Source organism: Centruroides vittatus, unplaced genomic scaffold (assembly GCF_030686945.1).
Source record: "Centruroides vittatus isolate TY-2023 unplaced genomic scaffold, ASM3068694v2 contig_417, whole genome shotgun sequence".
Classification (NCBI taxonomy): domain Eukaryota; kingdom Metazoa; phylum Arthropoda; class Arachnida; order Scorpiones; family Buthidae; genus Centruroides; species Centruroides vittatus.
Window position 1 is genome coordinate 2,792,728 of NW_027122227.1, and position 22,150 is coordinate 2,814,877.

General features: G+C 29.6%; 1 protein-coding gene and 1 long non-coding RNA gene across 3 annotated transcripts in view; both read left to right on the forward strand.

The window, feature by feature from the left end:
* Positions 1–8,121, forward strand: part of Meltrin (meltrin) — a 56,759-nt gene extending 48,638 nt beyond the window's left edge. For both annotated transcript variants that reach the window (XM_067272025.1, XM_067272026.1), the window contains exons 12-20: positions 3,561–3,729; positions 3,816–3,911; positions 3,980–4,111; positions 4,232–4,404; positions 4,480–4,681; positions 4,814–4,891; positions 6,690–6,801; positions 6,888–7,026; positions 7,104–8,121. In XM_067272025.1, coding sequence (XP_067128126.1) covers positions 3,561–3,729; positions 3,816–3,911; positions 3,980–4,111; positions 4,232–4,404; positions 4,480–4,681; positions 4,814–4,891; positions 6,690–6,801; positions 6,888–7,026; positions 7,104–7,791 — 1,789 coding nt within the window. In that variant the 3' untranslated portion in view covers positions 7,792–8,121. The remainder of the gene's footprint in view (positions 1–3,560; positions 3,730–3,815; positions 3,912–3,979; positions 4,112–4,231; positions 4,405–4,479; positions 4,682–4,813; positions 4,892–6,689; positions 6,802–6,887; positions 7,027–7,103) is intronic.
* Positions 8,122–14,247: 6,126 nt separating this feature from the next.
* On the forward strand, positions 14,248–22,099 carry LOC136976723 (uncharacterized). Its single transcript, XR_010880972.1, has 2 exons — positions 14,248–14,367; positions 21,463–22,099. It is a non-coding gene; the product is annotated as an uncharacterized lncRNA (long non-coding RNA).
* Positions 22,100–22,150: the final 51 nt, after the last annotated feature.

The window sequence follows — 22,150 nt, forward strand, 5'->3', positions numbered from 1 at the left end:
GAAAAATTTCAACATGGGATATATTAATATACTATTATTGGGATATACTAATATACTATATTAATAATGTATTTTTTCGTACAAAATTGGTTATCCAAAAAATCGATTTTCTGAACAACTCCAGTCCTCAATTGATTCGGGTAATCGATGCTCTACTGTTTATATATATGTATGCTTCTTTATCACAAGAAGAAACTAATATACTTTAACATAATAGCAAAAAAGTTTAATTTTACATAATCCTTTTGATAATTTTATTTAGACATTATTAAAATATATATATACTAGCAGGTAGGCCCGGCATTGCTCAGGCAAAAGTAACGGTAGCAAAGATTAAGATTATTACATTATAGTTAGTTAACCTTACCCGTTTTCACAGAATGCAAGAATTGGGTCCCCCTGTTTCCAGACTAATTAGAGAATTTTTAGATAGGTCTAAAAATATGTTTGATTTCCCGCAAAAACGAAAAAAACTGCATCTGCGTCTTTCATGTTGCTTTCTCTTAACAATTCCATTGTTGACACTTCCATTGTTACTTAACACTTCCATTGTTGATGGAAGTGTTAAGCCTTAATCCTGTCCCTCTCCCCCGTGGGGAGGAATTTCGAAAAATCCCTTCTTAGTGTGCGTTCTTGTGACGTACCTTAACTGTGTACCAAATTTCAACTTTCAACTCCTAACCGTTTGGGCTCTGCACTGATTATTATTATTATCAACTCGTCTCGATTATATATATAGATATGTGTGTGGTGTAGGGCCTTTTGTTTGATGTTTGCTTTTCTACAAAAAATTTAAAGAGAGACAAAATGGAAAAATTTAGTCAAAGACAATTAAAACTGTTTCCCACGGACTTGTTTCCTAGTTGAAAGTGACACATTCAATGTGTCACCCAGAACCCATGAGAGAAATTTTAACTATTCGCCCCACTGTACTAAAATTCTAGCATAGTTATGGGAAAAACTCAAGAGAAACCCCCCCTAATAAAAGGGAAGAGGTGATGACAAGTGCAGGAGTCATCATCAACATCAACTCGTTGCCTAAGGTGTGCATTCTAAACCATCATTGAAAGTCATTGCCAGTTTCTCAATTGAGTCCTTCAATCATCAGATATCTGTGGATTTATCATTCCTTCATCATCTAGTTCATTCGTACGGATTACCTTCCTGATATGCCTGTTGTGCACCTGAAGTAAGAATTGCCCTCCAGAACTTTTTCCTGTTCAATCCATTTGGCTTACATCGTGTCAAGATTCTCAACAAGGTATTTATCCCCATGCGTATCTCATGTAAACTCTCTCTCTCTCTCTCTTGCAACCGCTAGATTGATAGGCTAAATGTATATCTATCTATCCCAATATATCTATTGTATTGTATCATGTACTCTTTTCCGTTGAAATTAAATTGTTATTTTTAACCTGGTATCTGAGTGATTTACTTCTTGTTTGCTGTCTCTCATCTTATTTCCATCCTGAATCTGATCACCTGTGTTTGCAGTCGCTTGTGTGACCGATCCAACACACCATTTTGGCTTCCGTGTCACCTGGGACACAGTGGTGTCAGTCCTGACAAGGTACCAAGGAGGTACTGTCCCTCCCCTCCGGTCATGTGTGTGTGTGTATTTTACTGGATTGAAATAACAGCACAGTGATTTTGAGATAAAATTTGCATGCAGTATAAAAATTAGAAATTTTGAAGTTACAATAGAAAAATATAAGAGAAATAAATTTTTTTACAGTCAGTTATCACGAAATATACTAAATTTATTTAATCTGGTGTTATTTATTAATTAAAAATTATTGAATAAATAGATTATAATATATTAATTGTATAAATGATGAAAATGTGATTTTGTAACTAAAAGAATTAATCTTTTATGTAAATATGGTTTTATTACTATTGTTGAATATATTGTATTTTCCTACAATTTTATTGTTTTGTAAAGGTTCTCTCATCATTTCATAGCAAACCACTTGTATGTAATGTAAGAAAATAAAATTTATTTTTATTATTTTCTTTACTGTTAAAATAAAATTTTCTCTTGTAACCTAAAGATATGTCTGTATTTTTCTCAAATACATTCCATTACATCTATACCACTGGCAAATTCCAATAATTGTAAATGATTGAAGTAATCAGGTATTATTAGATTTTCAAAATTTTTAGAAATCATCTGAAAATATGAAGGAAACTTATTAAATTTATTTAAACATGTTCAATATATAATACGTAGGTGTTTGACATTGAAAAATCACACACACACACACACACACACACACACAGTCAAACCTGTTTTTGTGTGGGGGATAGGGACTGCATAAAAAAAGTCTCACGTAGAAAATAACTCGAAACTGTACGAAATAACTAGGAATTGCTTTTTTAACTCCTTGGGCCTTTTTCTGCAACACCTAATGGGGAAAAAATCCTCTAAGAATTTTAATTTTTATATTAATTAATTATTTCCACTTAAATACGAATCTAACATTAAAAAGTTAAAAATAATCGTTAAATAATGATTTTATTTGATAAATATAGCTGCAGGAAGTGTTATTTCATTTAACAAGGCATGAAATTTCACACCTGCAGTCTAAAGCTGGAGGGGAGCTAACTTACTGCATCTGTTCAAATATAACATAATATTTATGGTTTTTATGCTATTAAAATAAGAGGGGACCGAAATAAACATATGAGAAAAAAATTTTTCTGAATAAAAAATGAAAAAACCTGCTGATGTCATAGAAAACAACCAATAGAGTTTTTAAAAATTTTACAGGAGTCAATTATGTTCCAATTTGATTGAAATTTTCATATACCACACAAAAAAAATCGCACAGAAAAAGACCGCACAAAAACAGGTTTGACTGTATATATTTATAGACTTCTTTTATTAATATTATATTGTCATAATGCAAATTGATAAAGTAAAACGTAATACTAAGAATATTATTTTTAGTTTGAAGATTATGTTTGTCTTCCTTTAATTGATAGAAGGAAATAAATGTTTTTAAATTTTTACCTGTCATCAACCTACGAATACATTGACAATTATAAAATATTATTAATATTACACATAAAAATAAAATTTATTGATTTGATAACTTGCTCTAATATTAAAATACTTCAAAAAAGACATCTAAAATAATCTGATAATATAAATTCTAAAAATTAAATAATATAGTAAATTAAAACAAAAACATTAGAAAATAATTATTTTATTGTATTTTTATTATTCTATTGGTATCAAATTGTATTTATTGTGATTCTTAAAATTTCATTTGATTTTGAAAATTACAGACCATATAATGAAATAATATTGAGTTATGGTTTTGCATAATATAAAGAAATTGAAAAATAATTTTATTTATAAATTATACAAATAAAATTATTAAAAATATTGACAGATTAAAATTGCCTTATTTGTGTTATGTAGTAATATATATAACTTACATATACAGTATATAGAAGCATAAACTGAATTTACTGTATTTAAGAGTTTATTTTAACTTTATATATAATTGTTTTATAATATAGTTATTTTTATATTTTATAAATTTTTTTTTTAGTGCAACAAGCCCTCATCATTGGTCCTCTTGTTCTCGGAAATATATTCATACTGCATTTTCTAAAGGCATGGATTATTGTTTAAGAAATATTCCCTCAACTATAGTAGGACCAATTTGTGGAAATGGATTTTTGGAAGAAGGAGAAGATTGTGATTGTGGATTACCAGAGGTTTGTTAAATTTCTAATAAAAATTTAAAAGTTTATTTGAAAAATGGATTGAATTTATATATATGATTTTTTATAACTAATTGTAGTTCTGTAATAATCCCTGTTGTAATGCAACTTCATGTCGACTCAATCCTAATGCAAATTGTGCCACTGGATTATGCTGTGATATTCAAACTTGTCAGGTATAGTAAAAATATTCAAAATAAAAATTATATATGCATAAAGGAATAAGAAATCTGACTTTTTCCAGGTGAAACCTGTTGCTACTCTTTGTCGTAATGCTTTGTCTGAATGTGATCTTCCAGAGTATTGTGATGGCCTTTCAGAATATTGTCCATTAGATGTTCGTGTACAAGATGGAACAGAATGCAGTGATGGAAATGTAAGACTAATATTTTATATATATATATATATATATATATAATATTATATTACTATTACTATATATATTATATATATATGACAAAAATAAAATACATAATAAAAATTTATTTACAAACAGGGTTATTGTTATGATAGTTCGTGCCAGTCACATAATAATCAGTGTCGACTTTTATGGGGCTCTACAGGCAAATCTTCCCATCTACAATGTTATGAACAGAATAGTAATGGAAACCTCAATGGAAATTGTGGTTTTGATAGAATTAATAAAAAATATAAGGCATGTCTTAAAAGGTATCAACATATGATTTTTGATTAAATTATATATATATATTTTCATATAATAAGATTTAATGATTTTAATTTTAGGGATGTACGTTGTGGAATGCTACAATGCACACATTTAAATGAAAAATTAGAATTTGGAATGCATTCCACTGCTATTGTCTCTCGATCTTTTATAAATGTTCAAGGAAAAATTTTAGCTTGCAGGACAGCATTAATTGATTTAGGATTAAATTCAATGGATCCTGGTCTTTCTCCAAATGGAGCTAAATGTGGCGAAGAAATGGTAAGATGATTATTATTACACTACAAAAAAATCAATAATATTAATATAAAGTATTTTATTATTATTGTATTATTGTTATGAATATATAGATATGTAGGATAATGTGTTTTAATACATCTTTATATATTGCAGGCTTGTCTTAACCAAAAGTGTGTGCCTATCTCTGAAATTAGAAGAAAGAATTGTCCACAAAATTGTAATGGGCATGGAGTAAGTCTTATTATTTATTTACAGTGTATATGAAGTAAAATATATTTTTATTTTCTAAATGATGTATAGCTAATGTTTTTAAGAATTAAAAAAACTGACAGGAACAATAATTCATTTGAAAGCAATGATAGCACTATTTTAAATCATTTATTTACTAATTTGATAAATTACAGAAGACTGGCCTTCCTTAAGCAATTTTTATTTAGCAAAATTAGTTTCCATTTTATGAAAATTAACTACATTTTTGTGACTAATTTTATATAAATTTTCTAATTATATTATATGACATCATTGTTGTATGGTAAAAAATTGTATTGATCATAAAAGTTTTATTCATAATTTAACAATCTTTTAGTTTGAAAGCTTGGATATGTTTGTTTTAATATCAATGTATAAAATATTAATTGTCAAAATTGCTGGATGTTTTTGAGTTTTTATTAATCGATTTTAGTAATAGGATTACAGTCAAACCTGTTTTTATGCGGTCTTTTTTTGTGCGATTTTTTATTTGTGTGATTTTTTTTAACCGATTTTTTATTTGTGCGGTATAGTCGGCGACTAGTCTCATGCGTTTTGTCATGTCTCACATTGACTTATTATAGCATAAATGAACTTATTATAGCAATATTATTTCATGAATATGCGAAAAATGAAATAATTTATTTTTTAAGTCAACCAAACACCACCTGGACAAAAATATGTAAAACAGACGATAGACGAGACGTTGCAGTCAAGTGCTGACATCTGTTGTCAATAAATTCTATTTCGTACGGTTTTGAGTTATTTTCTATGTGAGACTTTTTTTATGCGGTCCCTATTGACCGCATAAAAAAAATATTTTTTTAATTGTGTTGCGAAAACTATTTTTTATAGCCACTTCGTGAAGTTTCGTGCGAATTTTTTTATGCGATTTTTTTTATGCGGTCCTTATCCACCGCATAAAAACAGGTTTGACTGTATTAATAATTGGATTTGTTTAGCACTATAAATAGATTTATTGTTGGCTCTTATTATTACTAATGTTTAAATAATTTACTAATTTATAAATGATTAAGAAAGAATGGTTTAGAGCAGAATTCAAATTATAGTTTTGTAAATGGAGATGACAGGTAGTTTAGACAGTAAAGACATTAGTGTATTAGTCTGTGATTTGAATTCAAGTCTAAGTCACCATCTAGATTGTGGGCTTGGATGTATCTATGATGTAGATGACTAAAAACTGATCTTATTACTGTCCTCAAGAGAAAAAGAGTAAAAAAAATATAAATGTTGTTATGGTATAAGTCTGAGAGAGATTTGTGCCAGATTATAGTTTATAAACTTTAAATTCCCAGTACCATATAAATTTTATGGCTATGGCCATTTATTTTATACTAACAAGAATATAATATTATTATTTAATAAATGTTATTAAAGTCAATTAAAAAAAAATTATTTAATTATTTATATTAACAATTAACAAAAAGATAGAGAAAAATGTATCTAATCTGTTAGTAATGAATTTTTCCATTATGGTTCTAAATTAATAATCTTTCTAGAGTACCAAATTCTTTTAAATTATTAACAAAATTAATAAAAAAAATATATATTTTTAGCAATATTTAATATTGCTGAAAAACATGTTTATTAATATTACAGGAAAATATGATCCACTTTAGTGTTTATTAATGTTGATTTATATGTAATCACAAATGAGTAGATTAGATATGATTAATCTGTCAGTTTTAAATACTAATTACATTTTATTTTTATATAATTATTAATATTAATTATTCAATTGATTTTTTTTTACTTTTAGACCTGCAATAGCAATTACAATTGCCATTGTGAATTTGGATATGCCCCACCTCTTTGTGATTCTCCTGGACTTGGAGGAAGTATAGATAGTGGTCCTCCTTCAGATCCAAATGGTTAGTTTCTGATTTTGTTTTAAACATTTTATAATTCTATATTTATTATTATTATTTATTAATGCAATATTTGAAATTTTTTTCAGCTGGCCAGAGTTTCTTTATTGCAATGCTTATTATATTTCTTGGTATAATACCATTTGTGGCAGTTGTTGCATATGTCGTCTATCATTATCATCATCATTTAAAAAATTGGTGGTTTATGAAATTTCAGAAACCGACTGTGTAAGTGTTTTATGATTTTGTGTATATAAATTATTATTTTTGCTATTAATTGATTAAAATTAACATTGTTTTAATAGAAATGAAACAACAAATAAACCACCACCAAAGAAATTTAATTATCCTCATGGAACAATAACAAAATTGGAAATATCTGCACCATTTCTTCAGCATGGTCCTAATGATCCAATTGTGACAGTTCCTTTAGAGACAGCTCAGAAACAGATGCAGAATGGTCACCTGATATCAAATAGTGCTACCATTTCTCAAGATGCACCTGTTAGTCTGGCACCTACTAGACCAGCTCCTAGACCACCAGCCACCGTTCAGAGATCACAGTCTATGGCTGGCACATCATCCACAAGAAGAATCTCTCGTCCTCTGAGTGATGCTTCGTATGGTAAACGTAACTTACCTCCTCCTCCTCGTCCTCCACCACCAAAGCATGTGAAAGCAGGCATTCGCCCACAGTCTTTCAGTGCCGGAAGTAATAATAATACGCAAAGACTGTCGAATGTTAATACGCAAGAACTTCCACCAAAAGTTAAATCCACATCGACGCAGGGTCAAACCAAAAAAAATGTATCAAGTAATCCTTCTGCAGTAGTTTCAGAGAATAAATCAAACAGGCAACCCAGACCTAACAGTGCCTTAAAACCTGCTAGTTTGCATTCTGGAGTGGGAAGGACATCGAGTGGGCGTGTTTCTAGGGTTGCTTCTCTAACGCAAAAATTCGAACAACAAGCAAATATCCATAAGAACACATGAAAATAAAACACATCTGTATATATTCTATTAATGTCATATTTATGTTATACACACACATTTATTTTCAAGGAAGATTTTTAATATGCAGCAGATGCTTGTTATGCTATATAACATCTTAAAAATCTGCATGAAAACTCTAATTACAAAAAGAAAAGATACTTCTGTAAATACAGTTCCAATCATGCAACTTTCATTAATGTATTTTTATTTTATTGCCAAATTAACAGCACAGTTGCATGCTATGGACTTTTTGTAAATGTGTAATATATATTTGGTTGTGAAATATTTTATTCTATATTTACATACATTATATGTTGATTTGTGGACATTTTTCTAGTCTTTCAGTGATCAGTCTATACACAAAAAATATTTACAAATGTTAATAGTCATTTCTTAGTTAATACATAAGAATTGAGATTCATATTATTTTACAGTATTTAATTCAAGCTGCATCACTAAATTTAATTTATTAATTTAAAACTAATAGTGATGATATAAATATGATTCTTGAAACATGAAAGCATTTACATTGAAGCAAAGTTTAGTACTCCCAAATGAATTTTACAGACCAAAAAAATTTCCATATTTTTTTTTTTTAAATCCTAATTAGGATCTGTAAGATTAGTTATTCATCTGTATTAAATGTAAAATGAAACACTGTATATAAAATATTAAATGTGGTGTAAAAAAAGATATATATATATATATATATATATTGATAACAACACAAGAGTCTTCCAGTTGTCTTTAGTATCGATATTTTTATAACAAACATTCAAAGTTAGTATGATCATGCTTAAGAAAATTTAATTTATTCTCAAATGTGTGTTAATTTTACAAGTGAATGGCATTTTTATGTATTATTTTTGAATTAATAGGATTTAATAGAAATAAAATTATACATCTGCCTCTGATTGAAAGATCAATATATTTCTAATGGATGATATTTCAATCAAAAATTTTAAAACAAATCTATGCTATGATAGTACGTAATTCATTAGAAGCTGAGTACCTGATATGTATTCAGTGAAGTAATTTTTTTATAGTTTCTCAATGAAAGAAACCCATAAAAAGTAAAAAGTGATATTTTTAATAACTTGAAAAACTTATAACAACTAAACAAAAACTTTTATCATTATTTGTAGTTAAAAATTAAAACTTTCTGTCTATGAATATGGACTTTTCAACATTTACCAATTTGAGCTTTTGTTACTGTTTTAGGTCTCATTGCATCATCACCAACTTCTGGTAGTTTCTGTCAATTAATTTTCCAAATACTCTTTAATTTATGTTTTTTGTTGCAGAAAATAATTTGTAATGCTGCAATAATAGACTTCTAACACATTACTCATTCTTTTTATTCTGATTTTTTTCAACAAAGAAATCAATTATGGTTTTCCATAATTGATTTCTTTGTTTAAATGTTATTTTCATAAGTCTTTAGTATGGCAACTTCTACTATAGACTTTTGATTACCAAGCCCTCCAAAGAACAGTCTGAATTAATTTAATTCAATACTTATTGATTAGTTCTTCTGCCAGCCTATATCAACAGTCCAGTTCTAGTCACAACTGAAATCAATTGTTCTTTCTTTCACTTTTATACAAAGCCCACATATACTTTTCTATCACACCCGAGAAAGACCTAGTCTTGACTGTTGACTGTTTTTATTGAATGGATGTCCTAATTTTTTATAGTCTTGTTAACATTCCATTGCTCATTTTGCCATCACTCTCTCTCCAACAATTTTCATACTATTTAAAATCAAAGAAAACAGTCGTTTTTAATTGTTTTTACTAAATTATTTTTTGATTAGAATTTTTTGAGTATTTCAGTTGTCCTAATCCCTACTTTCTTAATATTTAGTATTATGCTAACCACCTTATTTTCCTTCTTAACTGTTGAAAAACTAGATCATCATTACTGTTAACACTAACATGATATCAATGCAATTTAAATTTTTATTTTGTTTCAAGTTTAGAAACTAGTCTCATATCTTTCTGTGCCAATTAGTCTAAATGAGAACTCTTAAGATGCTTTCATTGCATAAGTTTAATAAATTTGGAGATAAAATTCTCTCTTGGCAAATGTTTTTCTGATGCAAAGTAATTCTGTTTCCTCATATTATATTATGACTAACTTATTTAGAATTAGATGTTCTGATGTTCTACTGAATTCCAGAATATTATGTAGTTTACATAGTCAAAAGGCTTGCAATAGTTATGATTCATTTTGATCTCAAATGCCAATGAACTCTCTGCTTTCCTATCTGTTCAGTTGTTATTTCTCTTGCCATGAATAATTCTATCCTCTGTAAGATTTTGAGTAGCATTTCATTGGCATTTGAGAGATCTATAATCCAGTTGTTTTGTTTAAAAATTGGCAATATTGGCAGGGCATAGACTGAAAAAACTAGTTGATTTCTATGCAGAAAATTCTGTGTAAATGGTTTTATAATTAAACATCAATTTAGTACAATCATTTGTTTGTTTTTAAAATTAGCATTAAATCAAGTGTGGCACTAAACTGAAATACCTCACACAATAAGAATTGTGTGTCGTAGTAAAGTCTACACGAGTTTGATAGTCTGAAAATCAAATGATTTGATGATGATGATGTCAGTTTGCAAAGCAAAACTGTGCTCTTACAGATACTGAAGAGCTATATTTAATATTTATGGGGAGGATTTATTTACCAGTATTTTATGTATAAATGTATTTATGAGGGTGCTGCTATATCAAAATGGGATTGTATTTTAGGAGGAGTGCTTCCTGCAACTTCACCAATGAAATCTTTAGTAATGAAAATAGGCATCTTTTCTTTCTTCCATCCATTATTTATTCTATAGACATAGTTATAGTATTTCTCAATCACAGACTTATTTGCAAATTTGATGAGGTATTCTTAATCAACAGTACTCTTCATAAGAATTATTGTCATTTCATTTACTTCATTGTTTACACTTCCAAAGTAGAAAACTTTAGATATCATCTGACTTAATGTCCCATTTCTTCCTAATTAAAGTTTTTCTCTTAATATTTTTGTTTTGTTTCTTCTATTACATCGTTGAACTTTCTTTGATTCATAATTCTGATATTCAACATTTTTACTGTGTTTTGATGAAAAATTGTTACTAAAAAATGGTATCAAACTGTGAGATTCGTCGTTAACCATTTGCTTAACTGTGCTGAAATAAGTTGATATATTATAGATTGCAGGATAATTGGGTCCTTTATACACGGAATACATTTTTTATATTAGCTAAAATCTGATCATTCACTTTTGATCAACCGCAAATTATAAATACAACTGGATTTTGTACTCTTAAGTTATGAATATATGGATATAATTATATACAGAATTCATAATATGGTAGAAATAAACCAGCAACGAATTGTTCAACTTTCCCGGCAACATTTAAAATTATGGTAACGCCGCCATCTGTTATCATATTTTAAAAAATTTCTTTGTATTTTTAACTATTAGAAAATGATAAAAAGCTTAATTTTGAGGTAGGGATGAGTTTTATAAAAAATAACGAGTAAAATCGTCTTAAGTCTGACTCTACCGAAGATACACATGACCCCACCCTTCGACCTTTAACACCAAAAATTTAATAGCATCAATCTCTAATAAACCTTTCTGCAAAATTTCTGAAATTGTCGGCAAAAAGCACAGGAGTGAACAGAATCGTGTCCTACGTCAACATCCATGCATACAGAAATTATCCCGAATGTTTTTGTATTTCTCGACGTTTCAAGGTCCAAAACTAAAAAATCTTAGGCGGGCCATTTTTTGACTGATCGCCATACTTTCTCTATGTTGTTATGTAACAACCGGAAAAGTAAAGGGATCCGATATCACGTTTTATCGATAACTTATATATTATATATATATATAGGCCTAGTTTCTCTGATACTGTAGTCAGTTGGCAATCAAAATATAACTCCTGAAGAAATATTTCTGGAGCAACATTAAACTTATTTCAGAAGTCCGTTATTATCCTATGTTGATTATTTTTATTTATGTATTGAACTAGGTTTGATTCGAGACCTATGAGAGTTTTACAGATCATGGGAAATATGTTTCGTTATCCACTGATGCTGTAATTCAAATTTGAACAAATTATATTTTTCCTAATTATATTGTCATACATATGTAATAAAACAGTAAAATGCAAGTTTATTTACTTATTTTATCATTATCTATGTATTGAACAGATAAGCTATACTCACAACATTATGTACAAAACTTTCATTCACAATATGTAGCAATATAACAGTTTTAAACAGATCTCTATTTAAAATATGAATAAATTAAATCAAAAATAAAATTATTTTCAATTTATCCACATCCTCATCTGTAATTTAAAATTATCGAGTTAATTTTTTTTTTATAAACCAAATATCATATATAAAGAAAGAATAAGTATATGAAATTAAACAATTAACTAACGAATAAGATTTTTTTTACAGAAAAGTTACATAAAAACTTAAAACGGTAAAACTACCTACTAACCAAATAAATAAACCAACAATTTCTTGCTGTAATGCGACTCTAGCGCTAGCTATCGGCTACCTGATACATTAACCGTACTTTAGAGCAAGCTCAAGGACCAGTATATCTATCGACTATGCTACTACCATAGTTACTAGATAAACTAGTTGGGAAGATGCTATTATTTTCATCCTTCGTTTTTGTTCTAGGCACGACTGCTCGACGGCCGGATGGCCGAGCGGTAAAGGTGGCAGCCTACCGCTCTGGGGGATCCGAACGGGTCGAATAATCCCCAGGAATTTTTCGGGGGGGGGTCCGTTCGGATATGTCGCCCCGTCCCTCACCACCCGGTCGCCCCATTGTGGGCCTGGCCGAACCCATAATGGGCCTACTAAAAGAGGCCCTCTTAGTGCCCACAGGGCGGAAAGAGTTAAAAAAAAAAAAAAAAAAAAAAAAGGCACAACTGCTCCCGATAGGGCGGCCTTTAGGTCGTCCTGTAGGATAAATTGATAAGAGTTGCCTTAGCGCGTGTGCATTTTTAAAGGGGTTTTTGTATCGTTTTTAAGTATATCAGTTTTATTTTTTCAGTTTTTTGTAACACACGAATGTTGATTCGGCTTCAGATCGTCGGTTTTTACGAAGAGGCACGTGAATTAAGAATCGGTGGATTTCTAGCAAGTGGGATGTGAAAATGTCAGGCACAGAGTTATTGTAATAGCAAAAGTTGTACATTTTTACATCATTTGCAGACTACACTTTTTTTGCAAGGTGGAAAAACAAGATATTTGGTAAGAAATGTGGAGAAATCAGCAAGAAAGTTGTTCCGCTTATATTAAATTTGTAACCATAATAAAACTTTGAATAATTTTATGTAAATATTGCTAATAAACTGGACATTGAAGTATATACTATTCTTGAATAAATGCTCAGAGTTTTAAAACATTACTACTCAGACACCTTATACCTCTGAGAAATTATTAATTTAATAATGCAAACGTTTTCCACCTGTTCCACAGGTCATCTTCAAGCAATTTTTACTTTTGGAATGTTATCTCGTGCAAGTTCGAATATATGTGCGCACGATATTTCAAATTTTAAAAAAACCGTTGGAACATTCCATGTAAAATATAAAAAATAATAAAAACATTAATACGTATAAAATATAGATATATATTATGTTAGCTTTATTTTTTTTAACTCTTTCCGCCCTGTGGGCACTAAGAGGGCCTCTTTTAGTAGGCCCATTATGGGTTCGGCCAGGCCCACAATGGGGCGACCGGGTGGTGAGGGACGGGGCCCGACATATCCGAGCGGACCACCCCCGAAAAATTCCTGGGGATTTTCGACCCGTTCGGATTCGATCCCGGGTCCCCCAGAGCGGTAGGCTGCCACCTTGACCGCTCGGCCATCATTATATTAGCTTACGTCCCTTAACTTATTATTTAGCGGATCAATATGTTTATTTAATTAATTGTATTAATGTTTTTATTATTGTTTATATTTTATATTTTACATGGAATGTTCCAACGGTTTTTTAAAATTTGAAATATCGTGCGCACATATATTCGAACCTGCACGAGATAACATTCCAAAAGTAAAAATTGCTTGAAGATGACCTGTGGAACAGGTGGAAAACGTTTGCATTATTAAATTAATAATTTCTCAGAGGTATAAGGTGTCTGAGTAGAAATGTATATACTATTATTTATTTATTTAGCTTTCATTGTTCTAACACTAGAACGGTTTTATTTAAAAAAAAAAAAAAAACATTTCTAACTTTTGATTTTCTATTCATTTCTAACTTATCAGTTAAAAATATATAAAAAAATATACGTTTTCTATATACGCGACTCGCTTTTAGCCCGAATCCTGACCGCAGCGCTCCTAGTGAGCAAAATTGGCTCTAGGCAGAAAATTCTGTTCTGCTCCCAAACCAGTCTATCCAGTAATAGTATATTGTCGTTGAGGTAAACCATGCGCGTGTCGCCATCTGTTATCGAAAAACTATAACACGGCATTTCCGTGGTACGATCGATAAATGTTTCTTCGTTAATTTTGACACTTCTCTTCGATGTTCAGGTAATTGTATGTACTGTATTTTAATAGTCATTTTCACTCTATGTAGAAGAATTAAGTCAGCAAATGCATTTGTGTGTCACGTGTAGAATTTTAGATATTACCAATTGCAAGCTAAGTGCGCGTCGGCAAATTTTAATGGAATTTATTCCTTTTTTGGCCCTCTGCAAGTACGACGAAATTGAATTACGTAAATAATATAAAAATATCTAAAATATTCAGGATTGCGTGTCAATTACTTTTAATTCATGCGTCTAATAGCAGACATAAAAGGAATTGATGTGTTAAATGATTTGTCATATAAAGAAACGATAATTTCTATGCTAATGTTAACCAATCCGGAAGATTAATTACTGTAAATTGTTATAATCTTTCGGAAAGAAATGCCGTTGCTCGTTAATACATTGAGAATTTTTCACTCATGAGAATTAAAACTCGCATCACTGACGTCTATAAATGGATTTCATACGTAAACGACTCCATTACTCTAATGTGATGATAAAAATTAACGTCGACGAATTTAATTTATTTGATGGAAGAATTATCGAAATTTGATATTGTAAAAATTAGAAATAAAATCTGAATAAGCGTTATGCAGTCAATGGTATCATTACGTTATCATAATTATTCCATACTGTTAAATAGGTTTAGTGTCCTATTACTTTAAATACTCGTTTATAAATTTTTGAGGCTCTCGTATACAGTATTTATAGCTTTATTAAATCATACTTTACCTGAAGAAAATAATCTTAAAGTTAAAAAAAAAAAAAATTGCTCGATGTGATTACAATTAATTCCGCTTTTACCAATTAATTAATTCCTAGAAACCCGATCCAGCTCTATTTCTAATAAATCAATTTGAGGTTACGTTCTTGAAAATGACAGTTTTAAGTGAATAGTGTAACATAGAAATTGACAAAAATGGATTATAATAGTAAATTTATACAGTGGTAAAAGGGGAGGTTTATTGTTTTCCTTTAAAGTTATTTATTTATCTTTTCATCTACATAACACGAAATTTTATCATGTTAAAGCGCTCAATTGTGGGCCTATACACTATTATAATTTAATTCCTTCTATTTTTTCGTCGCAAACGTTTTTGTAGGTAAATTTTTTCTCGTAAAGCTTTTTAAGGGGTCATTCGAATATGATGTCATCAATCTTAACTTCTTTTTTGACTACCTATCTCTCGTCATATTTTGTCACCAGGTTTTAGATATCCCATGCCGATGTCACATTTGATCTATCATCCCTTAATATTAAAATGAAACATTTCTGGGGAAACGGATCTAAAGTTTATTAACCCCCTATCGATTTAATTATGTATATAAACAAACACCAAAAATAAAGCGAAAAAAAGCAATGTAAACATATGATCATAACGCGACAGATGCTTTTTCAGAGAGCGCATTTTTTCACTTCTCGTGTAGTTCGATGGTAGAAGCATCGTTCGATTCCCGGATCAAATTTTCTCGAATTTAGCGTTCGGATTCTGAAACGTTCGAGTTTAGAATTGTTCAAATTACGAGGTATTTAAATAAAATAGGATAAAGGAAAATAGTAATGAATGAGAACTTCACTCTTCGAAAAGCGTTTATCTTAAAACTTCTACATATATATGTACCGTACAGTACATAATGTTAAAAATATAGGGGAAGGTGGGGCAGGATGAGGACTTTAAGGTTTGAAAAGTCATAAGATGGCAACGACTTTAATGAGGACAATAATTAAAAATTTTTTTTTTTTAACATTTGGTAATATATAAAACAAAATTTAATTTTTGAAAAACGTTTTTAAAAACCAGAAAATTTAATATTTTAAAATTATATGTAAATGCACCATCTTGCCCCACCCATGGGGTAAGATGGGGATATTATTTTTATATACAAGAAGGACAAATTAAAATGGTTAAACTGTCGTTTTCTTCAATATTGGCACAAGAGCAGTGTGCCTATTTATCACAACGGCTACATTTATTATTATTTTCCGAATGAATAAATATAAAAGTTTGAACTTACTCGTATTTACTTTACCAGACGATAGTCACTTCGCGCATGCTCAGTTTCGCTATTTTGTAAGCAGACGATATTTTTTTCGTGGAAAAAATTTTTATTTCGATTGTTATCTCACATTTTATTTCTTGTTAAGATAGTATTTTTAAATTTAAAAATGTTTTCATAAATAAAATAAAACGTAAAAACAAATAATAAAGTAATACAGTATATACTGTATAAATTTATTACATTTAGATATGATTTAAAAGTGGAATATTTCATTTTCTATAAAAAGATCATTTTTAAAATTATTATTTTATATATTCGAAAAGGTTATATAGAATTATTAATGACAACGAATTTAAAACTACAGTAGAGCGTCGATAAGTGGAACCAATTGGGGACTGGGGTCCTTCCACTTAGTGATTTGTTCCAATTTCCGACTTTGTACGAAAAAATACATTAACCTGTCCGATGTTCAAATTTTTCTCCGTTGCGTGTCGCTTCGTGTTGAATTTTCGTCGATTTTAAGCCTAACGAAAATTTTTATAATAATCATCGAGGCTATCGTATCGTTAAAAATTATTTCTTCATTTTGTACAAACAAAATAAATATATTAAAGAATATAAAAAAACACACTAAAAATAAAAAATTTTTAGTTAAAAAACAAGTAAAAATTATACTCTTTCCATTTCCGACTTCGAGGATTCTATGAGCCAAAACAAGACAAACAAGTGGCAAGGAACAATCATTACTTTATTAATTTATCCATATGCATTTCGCCATCTAGGCCTCCTCAGTGGATACATCAGGATGTTATTCGTTGATTACGTTTTATACCCAACAACCGTTCCCAGCATGCATCAACAACCACTCCAGCATTCAAATTAAGTAAATTTACATGTTCGGCGATACAGAAATGTTCTACAATTTTTCTTTCTAAGTTATTTTCTATTCTATACAAAATTTTAGTATTTTTTATATTTATATTACAATTAAATTTATTGCAATGTAAAAACCATGCTGATTCCGTTCTTCTCAGTCTAATGGCTGCCTCATGTTCCTTTACTCTCAACTCCAATCTTCTTCCGGTTTCTCCAATGTAATAATTTGGGCTTCCACATGTACATGACATCCTATATACGACGCCGGCGATTTTAAATTGGTCTCCGGGCGAATTTTCACTGTTCATTATACTGATAATGTTAGACATCTTATTCTTTTGGTTCGCAACTATGCATACAGAAAATCTTTTAAAAATTGGTTTATATTTTTCAAAAACTTTAGCAACATAAGGAAACTTTGCATAAGAAATATCTTCTATGTTATTTTTAACATTAAATCTACGTTTTAAATATAAATTGTACCACTTACAAAGAATATGTTTCGGGTAGTCATTTAACTGAAATTTTTTGAACAATTGTTTTACTTCGATATCTATGTTTTCTTGCTGAGTTGTTCTATTTAGTATCTTTCTCAATTCCATATTAAAGACATTCTTTTTATTTTCTAAAGGACAGTAAGATTTAAAGTTAATAGTTTTACCATTATTACATAGTTTTTCATACTTACTAAATGATACACTTCTCTCTTCTCTTTTTATAGTGACATCTAAAAAATTCATTCTATTTTGTTGTTCATCTTCACTTGTAAACTTTAAGTTTTTATGTAATCTATTTGCATATTCCTCAATATGTTTGGATGAAACTATTTGAGAATCATAAACTATTATTATATCATCTACATATCGTGCATAATATTTAATACCTGTTAGACTTGAAATTCTTTCATCTATTTTATTCATATAATTATCAGCCAATTTTGGTCCTATAACCGATCCCATGGCAATACCTTTTTTCTGCCTATAATATTCTGTAGAGATTTTAAAGTAGTTATTATTAAATACAAATTTAACAAGCTCTATTATATATTCAGGAACGTTACATGTCTTGAGACTTTCTATTATCATTTCTAAAGTGATAGATGGATACATAGACTTTATATCCAAACTCATAATACGAAAAGATTTTTTATAGTTACCTTTTAACAATCCGTTAATTAATTCTTCTGTACTTTGTATACTATAGGTTGATTTTTCCATGTTCTGAAAGAAGTTTTTTAAAAAACCTTCTAAGTTATACAAAACAGTTCTTCTAAAATCCACAAGGGGTCTACAAGTATTACCAGGCTTATGCGTTTTGATTCTTACATTTAACTTAGGTTCTCTTACATTATTAAAGTCCAAAATATTTTTAACTTGGTTAGCTGGAATTTCATTCTTATATTTTTTAATTAATTTAGTAAGGTTGCTTTTAATTTCCTCAATAGGGTTTCTTGGTAATAATTCATAGTCATCCGATGAAATTATTTCTAATTTTTTGGATAACAATTCCTCCTTTATTAAAAAGGAGAATTGTTATCCAAAAAATTAGAAATAATTTCATCGGATGACTATGAATTATTACCAAGAAACCCTATTGAGGAAATTAAAAGCAACCTTACTAAATTAATTAAAAAATATAAGAATGAAATTCCAGCTAACCAAGTTAAAAATATTTTGGACTTTAATAATGTAAGAGAACCTAAGTTAAATGTAAGAATCAAAACGCATAAGCCTGGTAACACTTGTAGACCCCTTGTGGATTTTAGAAGAACTGTTTTGTATAACTTAGAAGGTTTTTTAAAAAACTTCTTTCAGAATATGGAAAAATCAACCTATAGTATACAAAGTACAGAAGAATTAATTAACGGATTGTTAAAAGGTAACTATAAAAAATCTTTTCGTATTATGAGTTTGGATATAAAGTCTATGTACCCATCTATCACTTTAGAAATGATAATAGAAAGTCTCAAAACATGTAACGTTTCTGAATATATAATAGAGCTTGTTAAATTTGTATTTAATAATAACTACTTTAAAATCTCTACAGAATATTATAGACAGAAAAAAGGTATTGCCATGGGATCGGTTATAGGACCAAAATTGGCTGATAATTATATGAATAAAATAGATGAAAGAATTTCAAGTCTAACAGGTATTAAATATTATGCACGATATGTAGATGATATAATAATAGTTTATGATTCTCAAATAGTTTCATCCAAACATATTGAAGAATATGCAAATAGATTACGTAAAAACTTAAAGTTTACAAGTGAAGATGAACAACAAAATAGAATGGATTTTTTAGATGTCACTATAAAAAGAGAAGAGAGAAGTGTATCATTTAGTAAGTATGAAAAACTATGTAATAATGGTAAAACTATTAACTTTAAATCTTATTGTCCTTTAGAAAATAAAAAGAATGTCTTTAATATGGAATTGAGAAAGATACTAAATAGAACAACTCAGCAAGAAAACATAGATATCGAAGTAAAACAATTGTTCAAAAAATTTCAGTTAAATGACTATCCGAAACATATCCTCTGTAAGTGGTATAAATTATATTTAAAACGTAGATTTAATGTTAAAAATAACATAGAAGATATTTCTTATGCAAAGTTTCCTTATGTTGCTAAAGTTTTTGAAAAATATAAACCAATTTTTAAAAGATTTTCTATATGCATAGTTGCGAACCAAAAGAATAAGATGTCTAACATTATCAGTATAATGAACAGTGAAAATTCGCCCGGAGATCAATTTAAAATCGCCGGCGTCGTATATAGGATGTCATGTACATGTGGAAGCCCAAATTATTACATTGGCGAAACCGGAAGAAGATTGGAGTTGAGAGTAAAGGAACATGAGGCAGCCATTAGACTGAGAAGAACGGAATCAGCATGGTTTTTACATTGCAATAAATTTAATTGTAATATAAATATAAAAAATACTAAAATTTTGTATAGAATAGAAAATAACTTAGAAAGAAAAATTGTAGAACATTTCTGTATCGCCGAACATGTAAATTTACTTAATTTGAATGCTGGAGTGGTTGTTGATGCATGCTGGGAACGGTTGTTGGGTATAAAACGTAATCAACGAATAACATCCTGATGTATCCACTGAGGAGGCCTAGATGGCGAAATGCATATGGATAAATTAATAAAGTAATGATTGTTCCTTGCCACTTGTTTGTCTTGTTTTGGCTCATAGAATCCTCGAAGTCGGAAATGGAAAGAGTATAATTTTTACTTGTTTTTTAACTAAAAATTTTTTATTTTTAGTGTGTTAATATTACCACCGATCCCATTGGTTTTAATAATCGAATTTATATTAATGATATAAAAAACATGAAAATTATACTTTAGAAGTAAATTTAGTATCAAAAACATTCGATTCAGCACGACACAGTCCGACTGAAAATCGTTCCACTTTCCGGCCATTCCACTTACCGACGTTCCACTTATCGACGCTCTACTGTAGTTGACTGCACTATATCGCAGTGCCTCTAGCCAGCAGCAGAATTCGTGGCCAACCTTGGGCAAGATGGGGTACCCCATCTTGGCCCAACGTGCACTTTTCATACTGACTGCAAACACGGGTCAACTTTATTTCAAAACTAAACAATTTCAGTCTTAAAGGTTACTTCGAATACCATAATATCTTCATCTAAAAGGTAATGTAAAAGTTCACAATGCTACTTATTTTGTAGAAACTTTGTAGCGGGCGTAAAATTAGATGAAGTATTGCTGAAACATGGAAAACTGTCTTACTTCCAAACAAAGAGAGCGATTCGGACGTTCTCTGGTCCCGTGATCCCTTTTCAGGTTGACATTTAGTTCCCCAAATAACAGCTAGATGAAAGCGCGTTAACCACGAATAAACAGACGTCCTCGTCTTACCCCATGGCCCCATCTTGCACCACCTTCCCCTACATATGTCTATGGATATAAATATTTACGTATATACAAGAAATAAGTATTATAATTATATTTTAATTAATTATAATTAATACTTTATATTTGTAATAAAGCAGAGTCATTTTGGATCTTTTTCATGAGTAGATTATAAAATACAGTACTGCATCAAAGCATTCCGTTGTCGAAAGTGTATGGTTATATGCCCCAATCACTTTTACGATTATAATTTGTGGACTTTTTTTACTCGAAATATTAATGAATATTGAAAATATACCAGTATTTTTTTTTATTTCTTTTTTTCAGGGAAAGATGTTTGATATCTTCGGAACTTGGCTTCGAACGGTGTTTGCTTTAATTTTTGCATATTTAGCTCCTCGTATCCTAGTGAAAATCTTGCATTTTATTGGATTCGAGAGAAAAGGAATTCGCAGAAATTCTGTGGCCAACAAGTATCTGCTATTGGTAACAAGAAACGGTCAACCCCCTAACACTCTGCTTTACACTTGCGAAAGAATTGGAACTAGTGGACTAGGTTTACACGGATGGCTATTTTGGGTCGTATTCGGAGCATATTTAGGAAGCCGCATAGCTATAATTTGCGAAAATTTTTATGATGATTTCTTTCAAGATACTCCGTCTTATTGGACATATCAATAACAAATTCTTTTACAAAACTAATTTTCAAAAATTATGAAGGACAAGCAAAGATTTCAGCATTCCGTAAACCGAACAAATTTGTATCTCATTTTATGATTACAATAAATTTGCTTATTTATTATTTAAGAACATGATTCATTTCTTTCTTCGTTCGGAATCTTTTGGGTATAGGAAAATCCTGACTTTGTTAGTTCGTTCTGACCTATTTTTACAGTTAATTGCCAAACGGCCGTCCATACGAAGGCGATAGATATAAACGACACACTAAAATTGAGTACTTAACGCAACGTAAACCTATGGTAACAATATCAGTCGGTTACTTTGGATCGAACAT